Source organism: Nymphaea colorata, chromosome 12 (assembly GCF_008831285.2).
Source record: "Nymphaea colorata isolate Beijing-Zhang1983 chromosome 12, ASM883128v2, whole genome shotgun sequence".
NCBI lineage: Eukaryota > Viridiplantae > Streptophyta > Magnoliopsida > Nymphaeales > Nymphaeaceae > Nymphaea > Nymphaea colorata.
Genome location: NC_045149.1, coordinates 17,764,480 through 17,779,314, shown reverse-complemented (window position 1 = coordinate 17,779,314; position 14,835 = coordinate 17,764,480). Strand labels below are relative to the sequence as shown.

The 14,835-nt window shown below is 39.9% G+C and overlaps 2 protein-coding genes across 4 annotated transcripts; one reads left to right on the top strand and one right to left on the bottom strand.

The window, feature by feature from the left end:
- Positions 1-111: 111 nt before the first annotated feature.
- Positions 112-2,214, bottom strand: LOC116266359 (dehydration-responsive element-binding protein 2D-like). Its single transcript, XM_031647534.2, has one exon. The coding sequence runs from the start codon at positions 1,057-1,059 to the stop codon at positions 355-357; it is 705 nt and encodes a 234-aa protein (XP_031503394.1). The 5' UTR covers positions 1,060-2,214; the 3' UTR covers positions 112-354.
- A 2,235-nt stretch (positions 2,215-4,449) lies between these two features.
- LOC116265712 (3-isopropylmalate dehydratase large subunit, chloroplastic) lies at positions 4,450-14,635 on the top strand. 3 transcript variants are annotated; one of them, XM_031646531.2, is made up of 16 exons: positions 4,450-4,710; positions 4,777-4,926; positions 5,003-5,173; positions 5,631-5,783; positions 5,892-5,960; positions 6,046-6,162; positions 7,248-7,322; positions 7,524-7,601; positions 7,768-7,863; positions 8,298-8,347; positions 9,886-9,940; positions 10,082-10,213; positions 12,144-12,191; positions 12,285-12,443; positions 13,854-14,039; positions 14,276-14,635. In XM_031646531.2, the coding sequence occupies exons 1-15, from the start codon at positions 4,666-4,668 to the stop codon at positions 13,992-13,994; spliced, it is 1,539 nt and encodes a 512-aa protein (XP_031502391.1). In that variant the 5' UTR covers positions 4,450-4,665; the 3' UTR covers positions 13,995-14,039; positions 14,276-14,635. The 3 variants fall into 3 exon arrangements, with proteins under 3 accessions (XP_031502391.1, XP_031502390.1, XP_031502389.1); XM_031646530.2 differs by having other exon boundaries at positions 14,249-14,635; XM_031646529.2 differs by lacking the exon at positions 14,276-14,635 and having other exon boundaries at positions 13,854-14,242.
- The last annotated feature ends 200 nt before the right edge of the window (positions 14,636-14,835 follow it).

Genomic DNA, 14,835 nt, shown 5'->3' with positions numbered 1-14,835 from the left:
CATTGGGGAAGAGGGATAAAGAATCTTTCCATCGGCCTCGTTCACCTCAATGGCAAAAAAGAAGATTCTGGAAAAAGTAATATAAAGCGTCTCTCTCTGTAATATAAAGCATCTCTCTCTCTCTCTCTCTCTATGACAGGTTATTGTGGAAAACCAGTTTGTCCCATCTCAAACTATTGAAGGTAAGGTTCTGTAGCTACAAGAAGATGATGCACATACATCTGCTATAGGATGAGTGGAAACAGCCACCATGTGGGCAGCATGTATGAACTATATTCCTCTGAAGGACGTGTGCACAAGATGCAAACAATTCTCATTTCCTCAAGCTCAAAATACGCATTAAGCTGCGGCCTTCTATGTACACCAGCCCAACTGCGTGGATTCAAAGCCCATCAGCTCCTCCCCATTTCCCCACTCAAAGGACGTTGGAAGCTGCTGGTCCTCCATCGATGGCAAGCTCTCAGGGCACGACAACCAGCCGGCCGTCATCTCGTCCAAAGAAAACCGAACCGCGTCGTTGCTGCTCCATAGCTCACCTTCTCCTTCGTCATCTCTAAACGCTTCCGTGGCGAACTCAGGAAAACTAGCCTGTGAAGTGGCGCTGGTCCCGTTGGTCGTGTTGCTGGCAGCGGTGGTGGTTGTTTCTGAGCCACTGCAGCCTCCGCGGCCTTGTGAATTGCCTGAATTCCGAGGCTTAACGCTTCGGCGCAAAGAAGGTGATGAAGACAGGGAGTTGTGAGCAATCTCCTGTTGGTAAGGAAGCTCTGTGGTGATAACACAGGACTCAGGAAGGTTCAGCACCGCACAATCACCGTAGAGCTTGCGGGCTGCGGCATCATAGGCCAAGGCAGCCTGGTGGGAGGTGTCAAAGGTGCCGAGCCACAGGCGTGATCCTCTGTTGGGCTCACGTATCTCAGCTACCCACTTGCCCCAAGTCCTCTGCCTCACACCCCTGTAGTGGCAAAGTGCATTTTCAGGCCCTCCTTTGCCCTTCATACACCCTTTTCTTGAGCACCTATGGTTGGTTTTCTTCACTGGTTTGGCCTCTCCATTCTCCATGGCGTAGATGTGAAGTGGGTGGTAGGTGCTTTTCTGCCTAAACCTCTGGTGTTTGGAAGATACTCAAAAGAGGGGCATCACATCCAAACACAGAAAGCAGAGGTTTCCAAAGGGACGAAGAAGCTGACATGACTAATGGCAAGTAGTTACTGTTATACTACGGTTGATATATAAAGGAATAGTTTTACTGGTTCAGGTGGATTGCTAACCACGTGACACAGTTTGCACACATGGCTGGTGGACGATTTGCATGGATAACTGTAAGTTTCTACGTGGCTTGAAGTTGCCGGTTAGGCGCTTAACTGCTCTGCATCTCTTTCTCTCTCCAGTGCTGTACAGACAGTGCCAGAAAATGGAGGTGGCATGCTCCCACGATGTAGGGGATGGCCCTTCTGAACCTTGAGACGTGGCTTTCTGCTGCAGCACGAACGTATACTGTATAATATGAGTGAGGACGACGAGCGAAGACTTGTTTGCAGACGCTTGGCTTCTGGAGGTGGTCTTGATTGGATGTGGCAGATCCAGGAGCCACCTCGTGAATAACATTGGTGTTTTGATTGTGCGTGGAAATTTGGAGAGGCCAGGCAATTGATTGTCCTTATTGGGAAGTATCACCATTATGCTTTCCGGCCGTGACGTGCGATGCAGGAAGAAGATTCATTCTATACGGTTCTCTGATAATTTTGAAGGCAGTAATCCTTACTTGTCGCTAATGGCCAGGAGTCTTTGCAGGAGTACGACGGTTCAAGTGTTGTCCTTTGAACGAAAGCTTCGGACATCGTGATTTACATGCACAGTATTTGCCCCGCTTGTTTTTCACTCACAGTGGAAAGTTTATAGTTCAGTTAGTGTTCTTTGATTTGTTGACTCAAATTCTCCTTTTTCAGGATTTACGATGGGCTAAATCAAACGATAAAGATTGCATCAGCTACGTGTAAGATCTGATAGGCTTGAAGCGTGTATATTTTTCAGGCCCGAACAAAAATAAATGCGTTCGGCCTCTCTTTTGTATGACATATGTGTCGATCGGGTTAGACGAGCAATACATGAAGGCCCCCAGACGCGAACTTTCCACATGATATCCTATAAGTTTTCCAAGTATTGGTTGAGATGAGGCCTGAAAAACCCTTGGCCTTAGTCTTTGCTTCGGCCTTGTAGCAGCCAACGTGTAAATAAAATAATAAAGATGATAATTACCTCTGTATTTTTAAATATCTGTATATTTACAACTATCGTACAGGCCAAAACTGTGAGATGGCACCGATGTCGATGTTTACAATACTGGCAGACGATATTTTGAGACGAGAAGTTTTCAAACTTGGGAGACTTCTCCGAGCAAATATGATGAGACTCCCACGCACAAGTTGGGGGTTAATGGCTTTGAGCAGCTGCCCACTTGTGAGAGGCTGAGGGCCCTTAATTTCTGAAAGACCCAACATGCAAAAATTGTTCAGCAGTAAGGTAAACCAACATGCTCACACCGATTAATTCAATTCACTTTTAGATTAATTTCTTACTCAGTTGTCAACATTCATGTCCTTGGAACATGTTTAAGAGCATGGAAGATGACGTCTGAGATAAAATTTTGAGGGAAAAGAAGGTTTGTTTAGCATGGTCAAGTGGAAGATAACATCGTGTTCAAGCAGAGAAAGCAGTGGCGGAGTCAGAAACATAAGAGTATCACTATATAAATTCAAAAGAGAAAAATAATGGGCTGGTGTGGGCAGTGACTCCAGCACTGGTAGGAAGTGTTGTGTAATCCACACACTGCATCTGTCTTGAACATCTATCCTGTTTGTTCTTCTCTACCGTTTAAGCACCCTTTTAATCTGTTCATTGCTTGCCGCCGATATCCCCTTTTTGAGTTTCACCTCAACACTGATCATGATCCTCTAGATTTAGTGAAGATCTAGATTCGTTTAAGGACACCTTAGTACTTATTTAGCAATCACCCTTCTATAAAGGGAGTTTGGTGAGAACATTGTGCTTTTAGAATGCATTTTTTTAATAACACGTGTTTCAACAACATTATATTATTGTTCCAAGGAAATGATTTAGTTACGTCTGGCGTTTAGTTGCTAGAAAGTTAGCTTGTTCTTATCTTTGTGTATTATTGTTTTTTTTAATATCCTTTTTTTTTTGTTAATAAAAGGGCTCGGAGGGCCCTTTCTTCCCGCAGGTTGCGTCGGAATGAGCAGCAGGAAATACGGGATCACGGCGTTGTCCCTTTGATATAGATGGAGGCGGTCACATGTGCCCTTCCTCCTTAAACTTCCAAGTTTTTTAATGAAGATAAATTTTGAAATTTCTCCGTGCCAATCAAACACCATCCGACGATTGACCGGCATTTTGGTTTATTGAGAAAACTAGACACTATGGGAGTTCCTTTATTAGAAGTATTTCTCAGATGAACTTTATTCTCAGTCGAGTCTCAAGAAAGTTACTGAAATTCTTTAACAAGTATTTGTTCGGCTCTGTCTACTCGTAGAGTAGGATGATATGAACTAAGACCGCACTAACTGTTGATGACAAAATATTTAGATTTTAGTTAATTTTCTTATGTTTTTCTTCTTTTTAGAAGTGTGATGAAGAAAAGTTCTGCCAATTTATCATAAATCATGTGTTTCAAATGGACATTTTAACAACCCTTGAAAAGCAAACGGAATATTCAGTTTCAGCCTCCACTCATTCATTCCATCTAGTTAAAAACTAGTGTCCCATTTATTTTAAGGGGTTAGTGCAATAGATGGGACAAAGGTTGGTAGGCAGTCATCGTTTTGAATATCGAGACCTCAACTTCTTTAAAGGAATACATCAATATATAAGTTCAAACACTAAAAACAATAATAGTATCTTGAAAAATGAAGGGAATGATAGAATGCTTCAACCCTCTTGTTATTAGATAATAAAGATGAGCACCAACAAAAAACTATGTCCTCCTCTTGTTATTAGATAATAAAGATGAGCACCCATAATAAAGATGAACACCCAACAAAAAAACTATGTCCCCCTCTTGTTATTAGATAATAAAGATGAGCACCCATAATAAAGATGAACACCCAACAAAAAAACTATGTCCCCCTCTTGTTATTAGATAATAAAGATGAGCACCCATAATAAAGATGAACACCCAACAAAAAAACTATGTCCCCCTCTTGTTATTAGATAATAAAGATGAGCACCCATAATAAAGATGAACACCCAACAAAAAAACTATGTCCCATTTAGTTAGTATGTCTTTTGTTAGTGATGTGCTCTTATTGGCTCACGCCCTCAATCTAGCGGTACCAGCGGTGGGGGTGCATACGGATTCAGTTCAGTATCCCAATCCATTTCATCCGTTGGCTAGAATGAGAGTTTTAGACTTTAGATTGACAGTTTGCGTGGATCCAAACCGGATTTGAAGCCGACCCTAAACTTGTGGAGTGGGAAGAGCTGTGCCAAAGGGCGGACGCCCCCACGGAGTGACGGAGGACGTTCGTGGTTGTGTTTCAGGCTTTCAGCGTATCTCCTATTCTCTGTCTCCTGCAGCTCGTGTGTCTCTCTTTCTATACTGTAGCTCAAGTGAGAAGGCTGTTGTTTCTCTCACTACACCGAGAGAGAGAGATGGCTTCCTCTGCTGTGACCTCAACCTCTACTTGCTTCATCAAGGTATGGTTTCTCTCTTTCTCCTGATTGAACAATTGGACTTCTTCATATTTTTCTATTCTCGTGCAGAAAGAAATGGATCTCTCGTCGGCCGTCTCTCAAGTTCCTTCTTTTGGCTCCAGTCTGAAGATGGGTTCCAGGAGGAGAATTGTACGACCCGTTCACGCCGTCATGGCTCCGCCGCAGCCGCAGCAGCGGCCTCCTGTGTCTACTGGCTCGGTAAGGCGTTAGACGATGGTTATTAGTCTGTGTTCCCATGGATTGATTTCGTTTTTGATTGGTGGGTTTGGTTTAGGTGAAGCACGAGATGACGACGACGGAGAAGATACTGGCGAGGGCGTCGGAGAGGGCGAAGATCGAGCCCGGGGAGAACGTCTGGGTTAATGTTGACGTGCTCATGACCCATGACGTCTGCGGTCCTGGAACCATTGGTATCTTCAAGAAGGAATTCGGCGAAAATGCGAGGGTACCCATGCTTCGCTATTAGATATTAGTTTTCGATCGCTGCCACCCGGACCATTTCCTTTGGCCATTTTCCTTGATTCGTCACCTGTGGCTTTTTGTGTGAGACCATGAACCAGCAAGTTTTTGTTATGGGCAGGCTTGAACTGGGTCTTCGTGGCTTTTTGGTCATCATATCTGTTCCAATTCTGTTGGATTTAAGCTCAGAGAATTCGAAATTTTCGTTGTGAAATTTCGGGCCTTTAAAATTGCAGTGAACATGTCTGCTAATTGATAGGCAATTAGAGTGAGGCCCGTTTTACTTTCTTTTTGTTGGTTTCTGCTTATTCAGGTTACCATCCTTGTTGATCACCGATATTGATGGTCTACATTTCTTGATCTTACTTAGTTCAATAACTTATCTGTTAATATCGTGCATTCAGTGAATTGGGGATCATTAATTTCATAATCGGAAATTTCAGGTATGGGACCGTGAAAAGATAGTTATCATACCGGATCACTATATATTCACGAATGATGAACGTGCAAATCGTAACGTGGACATATTGAGAGATTTCTGCTTGGAACAGAACATCAAGTACTTCTACGATATCACTGATCGTGGAAATTTTCAGGCAAATTTTCTTATTCAATTTGTGTTGTCTACTCTCCTGTGTGATAACGAGGAGATATCGGGCTTCCTCTGGCATGGCTTTTGAACTTTGACGGTGGCTGCTTAACAGGCAAATCCTGATTACAAAGGTGTTTGTCATATCGCCCTTGCTGAAGAAGGACACTGCAGGCCTGGAGAGGTAATCCATCTGACTGTTTTTTCCTTATTAAATGTATAAAGATATTCTATCATGATCCTATTTGAGCATTATACCTTGTTTTTAGGTTCTGCTTGGGACGGATTCTCATACATGCAATGCTGGTGCATTTGGGATGTTTGCAACTGGTATTGGGAACACAGATGCTGGGTTTGTAATGGGGACTGGGAAGCTTCTTTTAAAGGTAGTGTTCAGTGTTTCATGGATTTCAGTGAGTGGTTGCCCATCTCTCTGATCCTCTTATTGGATATATATATATATATATATATATATATATATATATATATATATATATATATATATATATATATATATATATTGTTGTGTCTGTTTAATATTTAGAAAGGAAAAATACATATCCATGTGATTTGCATTCCTTTACTCATTTATCTTTTTCTTCTACTGTGGATCCATTGAGTATCTTTTATCTATAAAGGGACATTATAGTTTGTAATTTATAGAATCATGGCCATATCCTCATCTGACAAAGCATGCCACTTAAACTTGGCATTGCAATCCATGTGTGGATAAAGTTTTCAGTGGGGTAAGTTAGAGGCTAGCTGACTCGCAGTGTGGTGAAAATGGAGAAGTTGATACATGGATCCAAATTAAAGTGACACAACTGGTGTTACCAACTAAACACTCAAAATTGAATTTTGTTCATATCTGGTGGTCTTACCTAGTATTCCAGCTTTCTAATCAGAGAAATACCAAAAACTGGATAGTCATCCTTCAATTGGCCCCACGTTTCATATGTACATGATTGGGCTCAACAGAGCAGTTTAATTTGGTTGCGATACTAACATGAACAGTTAGTGTGAACGATAGGAATCACTAGTTGCCTATAGAGGCCAAAGTGGAAACTAGTCAGTGGCTGTTCTTCAAGGAACTGCAGTTGTCCACATGAGCGTCTTAACGCCACAAAGTGGTCTCAGCGTCTTGAATTTTGGATTTTGCTAGTTCATTGTCATTTCACTTGCATATGCCATCCCTCTATGAGTAGTCTGTCATTTTACAGATGTTGAGGTCCGTAATCCAACTGCTTGAGAAAGATGTTTAAGATGGACAGAAATTGCTGAAAGCACTCAGGCTCATTTAACCCTTTTCTATGGATTGAAGTGGCACAATTGGCTATTATCATCTTCTCATTCTTGTCCTTTTCCTCATCTTCTCATATTCATCTTTATTTTTGCTCTCTTTTATGCAAGTATCATTGCAAGTGCAAATATCAGCAAGTATGTTGTGTATGCATTGATAGGCTACTTTCAGGTACCACAAACTTTGAGGTTTGTTTTGGATGGAGAGATGCCAAATTTTTTGCTTGCCAAGGATTTGATCTTGCAGGTACAATTAATGTCAATGGTGTTATGGGTTTTTAATCTTCACTTCCGTGGATCTTTCTTTTCCCCAATGAGCATGACCAACAGCACCATTTTCTTATATTGTTTGCTTTAGCCACAATCCCATGGATATTCCACTATGAAGTTAGCTGTTTAGGCAGTTTGTTTTCGACCTATCTTCAAAGGGGTGATTCTTTATGTGCAGATTATAGGTGAGATCACAGTGGCAGGTGCTACATATAAATCCATGGAGTTCACTGGCTCAGCCGTTGAAGCATTAACTGTAATCACCACCCACTCCTGGTTATTTCACATATCTATGCATGTAGCTGTTTCTGTTTGTGCATGGACATGCAACACCTAACGTCTCGAGTTTTTGAGCTTGATGCTTATTTTTCATCATACATAGTAACTTATTATTACGGAAACTTGTCTTTTGTTTCTAAAAGATGGAAGAAAGAATGACACTGTGCAATATGGTGGTTGAAGCTGGAGGTAAGAATGGTGTTGTTCCTGCTGACCAAACTACATTCAACTACCTCAAGGTAACTTTAAAAACCTCTCTTGTCAGGTAGAAGATGTGATTCAGCAAAGAAATATCTAATTCTTTTCCATTTCTTTTCCTGGAAAAAAGACTTTGGAGTGTTTTGACAAACACAGAATTCTGGCTTTTCTAATTATTTATATCTAATACTTTTCCATCTCTTTTCTTGGAAAAGAGTTGGAATGTTTGACACATATGGATAAAATTCTGGCTTTTCTAATTATTTGAGAAGACGTGGGAAACTTTCATGGTGCTATTGATAGTGGACGGGTATTTCCATCATGTTAAATCAAGCCAGAGATGTTCTAGTATCTTGCTTTGCAAAATCTTGTTGAAAATCCTCAGCAGTTTGGGAATTTATTAATTACTGAGGAGGTCTTTTTTTTATAGTAGCATTAGCTTATCCTGAATAGTTGACATACTTTTGTTGCCCAGGGTAAGACTTTCAAGGAGTTTGAACCTGTTTACAGTGATCAAAATGCAAGGTGATATGTCTGCATTCATGCACCTTTGGAATTTGTCAACTAGAATTTTAAGCTGCTAGTTCTCATTGATGAGGCTTGTTGTGTTATTCAGTTAATTGCATGTGTGTAAACGATGAACCTCTTAGGTTTCACGCTCTTGAGAATAACCCTGTTAATTTACCTCCTCTGTTTTGGTTAGTTTGAAATTTAGAATTTGGTTCAGTATTTCCTTCCTAGGTTGTCCTTGCTTTTATTGAGATATTGAATTTGTGTTCTGAAAATCTGATGACCTACATGTTTTGCAAAGCCACTGTATTTCTTGGTCTGAGAAACAGATGCGCTGTTCATAAAAATGTGGGAAGTGGCACTCAGGGTGTCACGTTGAGGTATTCATGGGAATCAATGATTGTCACAAGTATCATTTTGGGTTTTGATTGGTGAGATTTTGCTTGGGTATTAAATGGGAAGTTTGTTTTGCTTTGGAAAATCTCAGGAATTCGAAAGTTTTAAGTATAAAAAATATTTTTTTTTACTGATTTCTTATGAAAGCATTGATAACAATTCAAAAGTTATTAAAATATTAGAAGAAACAAAAAGGAAATTAAATATATTTAAAAAAATTCTGAAGAAAGGAAAGCTCAAAGCTGTTATAAAATCATAAAACACAATAAATATTCTATTTCATTTTGGCAAATTTTTCAAAAAATTGCCATGTTTTCGCTTTTTGTTTTTCTTTACTTCCCCCCTTTTCACATGTTTTTGAGAAAACCGGTGATATTTGTGACAATAGAATCAATTAGGGCAGCTTAGGGGCTTAAACAATGGGAAGAAAACCTTCTGAAATCGAATATAGTTTTTACCTTTTTTAGAGAGCAACGGCAGTGAACTTCATGTGGCTAATAAGCAAAACTTGTGTTTGTTGGGAGGTGAAACTACAAAGGAAATGCCATTGTCCTTACTACACATATATTTTATAAACTCTAACAATGAAAGTTAAAAATAGCGAGTCTCTTTAGCCTGATCAGATAAAAAATAGTGGGATTCAGTTTTTTTTCCCTTCAAATTTGTCAAATGGAAGAAGACTTGTCTTCACGTTTATTAAGGATCATTGTCTGGTATTCACTTAACAGCCTATGCTTTAACCTTGTTGTATATAGCTGGAGGATATGAGAGTCGTATCATAGGTTTACATTGTTTGTTTTGTCGAGGCATGTTAGAATTGGATTATCAAGGTTTTTTTAGGTCCCTGTCCACTCATTAAGCAGGCTATTTCATTGCACATTTCCGTCGTTTCTATTTACAGGATCACTGGATAATTCATCTTATTTCATTTAACTTCATCTGATGGTCCATAATTGTCTTGATTTGCTTGACCAATTCATGTGTGGCTACGTAGTTTTCCTTCAAATGGGAAGATGAAAACATGATTTTATTTATATCTTTGGCTGTGATTTGGATTCCCCTCAGAAAGGGAAAAAGAAGTGTGTTCCTAGATTTCTTTTCCTGTATTAAATATGCAAAAATTTTTAAGGCCCTACCTAATAGATATTGATCTGCAGATACCTTCAAGAGTATAGGTTTGACGTATCCAAATTGGAACCTGTTGTCGCAAAGGTTATTTATCCTATCCTACATCTTGTTTATCTAAGCTTCCAACTGCAGTATCATTCAGTTACCTTCCAACCTGATTTATCCATGGGAATTTTCACTTAAGATGAGAAAAAACATTACTTATTATTCTTATGCTAATTACAGCCTCATTCTCCTGATAACCGTGCATTGGCAAGAGAGTGCAAGGATGTCAAAATAGACAGAGTATACATTGGGTCCTGTACTGGTGGCAAGACTGAGGACTTTATGGCTGCAGCGAAGCTCTTCTTGGCTTCTGTAAGTGCTGGTTTATTTGATGTAGCTGTCATTCGGTATTTCTCTCCTCTGCCTTAATGTTATTTAAACAAAGCTGGAGTTGTAATGACTGCATGAAAATGTTCTCCTTCCTTTCTTGTCTTCTCTGGTACAGCTGTATGCATTGCCTTTCTTTGTAAGACCTCTACTGTAAGCTGTTACTTCTTTCTTTTAGGGCCCATTTGATGGCTGGAAAAGTGGAAACAGAAACAAGTTTCCAGAAATTTATTTCTGGAATTGATGAATGGGAAATAAAATTCCATTTTTCCAAAACCATGTTGTGTTTGTTAAGTTGGATTTATATTTCTGAAAGCAAATTTCATCGTTTGATGAAAAAAAGTTGGAATTGGTGCAAACGAAGGGGAAAGAGGAAGAAGGAAGGGGAAAGAGGAAGAAGGGAAGGAGGGAGGAAGAAGGGACACGGAAGAAGAAAGACGACGGACGATGCCCTTTCCCCTTTGTTCTTCCTCTTTCTTCCTCTTTCCCCTTCGTTCCCTTCTTCCTCTTTCCCCTTTCTTCCCTCCTTCCTCTTTCCCCTTCGTTCTTCCTCCTTCCCCTTTGTTCCCTTCTTCCTCTTTCCCCTTTCTTCCCTTCTTCCTCTTTCCCCTTCGTTCTTCCTCCTTCTTCCTCTTTCCCCTTCCTTCTTCCTCTTTCCCCTTCGTTCTTCCTCCTTCTTCTTCTTTCCCCTTCGTTCTTCCTCCTTCTTCTTCTTTCCCCTTCGTTCTTCCTCCTTCTTCTTCTTTCCCCTTCGTTCTTCCTTTTTCTTCCTCTTACCCCTTCCGCTGCTAGACGCTGCACTGGTGAGGAGATGCCCAATCAAGCAGCTGGTGAGAACGCTGTGCAGGAGGAAGACGATGCTGGGCGTGAGGAGAGGAAGACGATGCTGGGCGTGAGGAGAGGAAGACGACGATGGTGGTGGGCGTGAGGTGCTGGGCGTGAGGAGAGGAAGACGACGATGGTGGTGGGCGTGAGGTGCTGGGCGTGAGGAGAGGAAGACGACGACGCTGCCCTATCGGGCAGAAAAAAAAACCAGGAAATATCTTTCCATCCCGCTAGGTAGAAAGATGTTTCCGGAAATATATTTTCGGATTCTCTTCCAACAGTCGATTTTTTTTTCCCCATGTTTGATAACATGGAAAAATTTTAAAAATTTGAAATAAATTTCCTGTTGAACAGTATATTTCCTGTGAAGCAAACGCTCCCTTATCATTGATACAATTTTTTTGGCACTTATGTCCATGCCCTTTGAGATACGCAATGTTCTTGTGTTGCCATAGTGTCTATTCTTATCACAAATTGGAGAGGACTGCTTTCATCATTTTATATGCTTCCTGGAATCCGCCTCTTGCTTCATTTGACTTTTTTTCCTTGCAATGTTAGCTTAGGTTGACCTTTTCCTTCTTTAGGAGAAAGAAGAAAAAGTGTGTAAAAAGATGTAGCCGAAGTAGAAAGTGGAAACGCTGGAGATCTTGAGCATGCATCATATGCTAAGGCTCCATTGTGATCAGGCTTGTTCTTTTGGAGCCAGTCACCTTTAGTTTTGAGTTTGTCCATTTACTGACACACATTATATCTACTTGGGTCTGTTCTTTTACTGTGTCCACAAAGATCCTTTAATTTATTTGCAAAAAGGTTACTGTCTTTCAGCAATGAAGGCCAACAACTTTAACTTGAGAGACGTTTTAAACTTGAGAATACTTTTCTTTTAGTGGGTTTATGTGGCTAACTCTGATACCATTCCATTCATTTGTCGGTGTTGTAATTTTGTCCCGATGAACTAGAGTTCTGGCTACATCTCATTTTTTTTGTGGTTTTATGTAATATGTGATGGCATTATGTCTACAATGCACATCAAGATCTGTTTCCCTGCTATTTTTTCCTAGGGATTAACCATGAAATGTTTTGCCAACAGGGCAAAAAGGTTAAGGTGCCAACTTTTCTTGTTCCTGCAACTCAGAAGGTTGGACACAATTACACTATTATCTTACATAATCTTCTCTCTTTTGAAAAGCTTGAAGGTGTTTTCTGAAGTGAAAAATGATATGATATGCAGGTTTGGATGGATGTATATACTCTTGAGGTCCCAGGTTCTGGTGGTAAGACGTGCTCTCAGATCTTTGAAGAAGCTGGCTGTGATACTCCGGCTAGTCCCAATTGTGGTGCTTGTTTAGGTGGACCTCGTGATACCTATGCTAGGATGAATGAACCTCAGGTCAGCCAGCTTGCCTTACAAATACATGCTTGTTTTCTTAAGTACACCACTAGTGTATTTTCTTTTCTTTAATCCTTTTCTCTTGGTTGTTATTATATTGTTACTGCTACTGCTATTTCTTGTATCTGGGTTTAGAGTCCCTCTTTGTCTAGTTCAAATGGAAACAGAGGGAAGTGTAGCATTGTGAAACACACACATGTGGTTTTACATCATTCTTAACAGTTCAAGTCATAAATCTCAATTATGGAACTTTTTGGCCATAGAATATATCAATTGATTTAAAAAATTGTGTTTCCCCTAAGAAAATGGTGGGTGTGTTGGAAGAGTAAGAAAAAATGTCTCAGAAAAATCTTGGCTTCTGGTAATTGTAAGATTTTTTACGTGTATGACTTATGATCATATTGCACACAAACTGACCAACATCATTCATGTGGAACAAGATGCCTTCCAATTCCTAACTGAGAGACCTCATATCCCCCTGTATTTCACACTTCAAATTTGGTAAAATGCATTTTCTGATCATTTACTTTTGAGTCTGAAAGTCAAATTTTCCTAAAATAACTGCTTTGCTATGTGACACGGGTATGTGTAATTTTCCCAGGTACCCGTGTTGGTACGTGGGTACGGCTGCCTTTTAAAACATTTAAAATTATATTTTCAAACTTAATTTTTTCTCTAATGGTGAGATTTTTAAGCAGGTTTTTCAACGGTGAGATTTTTCTCAGGCATAATATAGCAAAGTTGAAAATCTCACCATTTATGCCAGAGAAAAATTGTATTTCTTGAGCAGGATTTTCAACTTTTTTCATTTTATCATTTTTGAAAATATAAAATTTGCAGTACCCGCGTACCCACAATTTTCGAAATTGCCGTGTCCGAACTCGTACTGCCATACCCGAACCTGCACCCATGTGACATAGCTGCTTTGTTATTATTTCCTTTGCTGGTATATTCCAATTGAGATTGGCAGATATCTGTTTGTTGACAAAATTATATTAAGGCTTGACATGATTGGAATGTTGAGTGACCACTTTTCTTTTAAATGACCTCAAAATCCCACTTTGAAAGTATGGTATTATTGTAAGAATTGCAGCATTTTCTGATGCCGAAGGGTTACAAATTGTTTGGCTGCACAAAGTTCACTATGGAGGATATCCTCTTGGCAGCGTGGAGCCAAAATTAGCTTTTCTGAACTCTGCTTTTTCTTCTGTTCACTACAGTAGTGCTCTTCTTGTAGAATGGCACACCACTGAATGATGTCTAGATAGCTTAATTTTCCATGCAGTTAAAAAATTTAACGTGCTTATTTTCACCTTATGCATTATCTTGAGATGGCATGTGCTGTTGAAGCTATTCTGGAGTCACTGAAGTCTTTCTGAACAATGATTATCTGATCACTTTGTTGAGCAGGTGTGTGTATCTACCACCAACCGTAACTTCCCGGGGAGAATGGGGCACAAGGAAGGCCAAATTTATTTGGCATCACCGTTCACTGCAGCAGCATCTGCATTGACTGGATATGTTACCGACCCTAGACAGTTTTTGCAATGAGCACTATAACCAGCGTAAAGCCTCTAATGGTTGGTGGTGAACGAGGTAATGATTTTGCTGTTATTCATGACCAGCTGCATCAATCTACATGTGAGCAAAGGGAGAACCTTTGTTGGGGTTGGGAAATAAGGTCGTCAGGTTATTTACCGTGACGTGAAGGTTGCTATTATAATTTATAGTCCAGGGTTTTCATTCTTGAAATGTAGCACTGTGTATTAGGGGTCTTTTCATAATATTTGGCATTTCTGTTGTAGGATTACCTGACATTATTTCAATGACAGAGCTCTCAGCATTCAGTTATTCTGGACTCTCAGTCAGTTTTTGATCCAATCAAAAGGGGAAGCATTTTTTCTGGCTTTTTTTCAAAGTAACAGAGCTTCCATGCTGTTGCTTTCTGATGGCTCTCTTTGAACTAAATACAGCAAAGAAGACATTGTTCCGGTTCAGAACAAGTGTTTCAGCAACGTTCCCCCTTGCACACGTCATTTGGTCTTATCTTCCAATTTAGACTTGAGTTGCTGATTAATTAGGCTGATACAAAACTTGTTTTACTTTCTTGTCTTTTGCCTTTTATTTTATGTGTCATCCTTAACGTTGTGTGTTCGCAACACAATAAATCAGTTCCAACCTAAACAAAAAGGAGGAATGATAAGCATTGAAAATGAAAAAAGGAAAATGATTTTCTCCGGCTTAATCTGATTAGAATTTTCAACGCTCTTTCTTTTATAACTACGGGTGCATGCTGGGAAGAGGAGCCCACCAAAACAGAACTCTTGGAAACGTCTTAACTTGTTCTGTTTTGTCATATTATGATGAACTACGAGAAGAATTGCAATTAAGC

Coding starts and splice junctions, on each gene's coding strand:
- LOC116265712 (XM_031646531.2), top strand. CDS start 4,666: ATGGCTTCCTCTGCTGTGACCTCAACCTCTACTTGCTTCATCAAG. Junction 7,323..7,523: donor CCAAGGATTTGATCTTGCAG/GTACAATTAATG, acceptor CTTTATGTGCAG/ATTATAGGTGAGATCACAGT. Junction 7,864..8,297: donor CTACATTCAACTACCTCAAG/GTAACTTTAAAA, acceptor TTTGTTGCCCAG/GGTAAGACTTTCAAGGAGTT.
- LOC116266359 (XM_031647534.2), bottom strand. CDS start 1,059: ATGGAGAATGGAGAGGCCAAACCAGTGAAGAAAACCAACCATAGGTGC.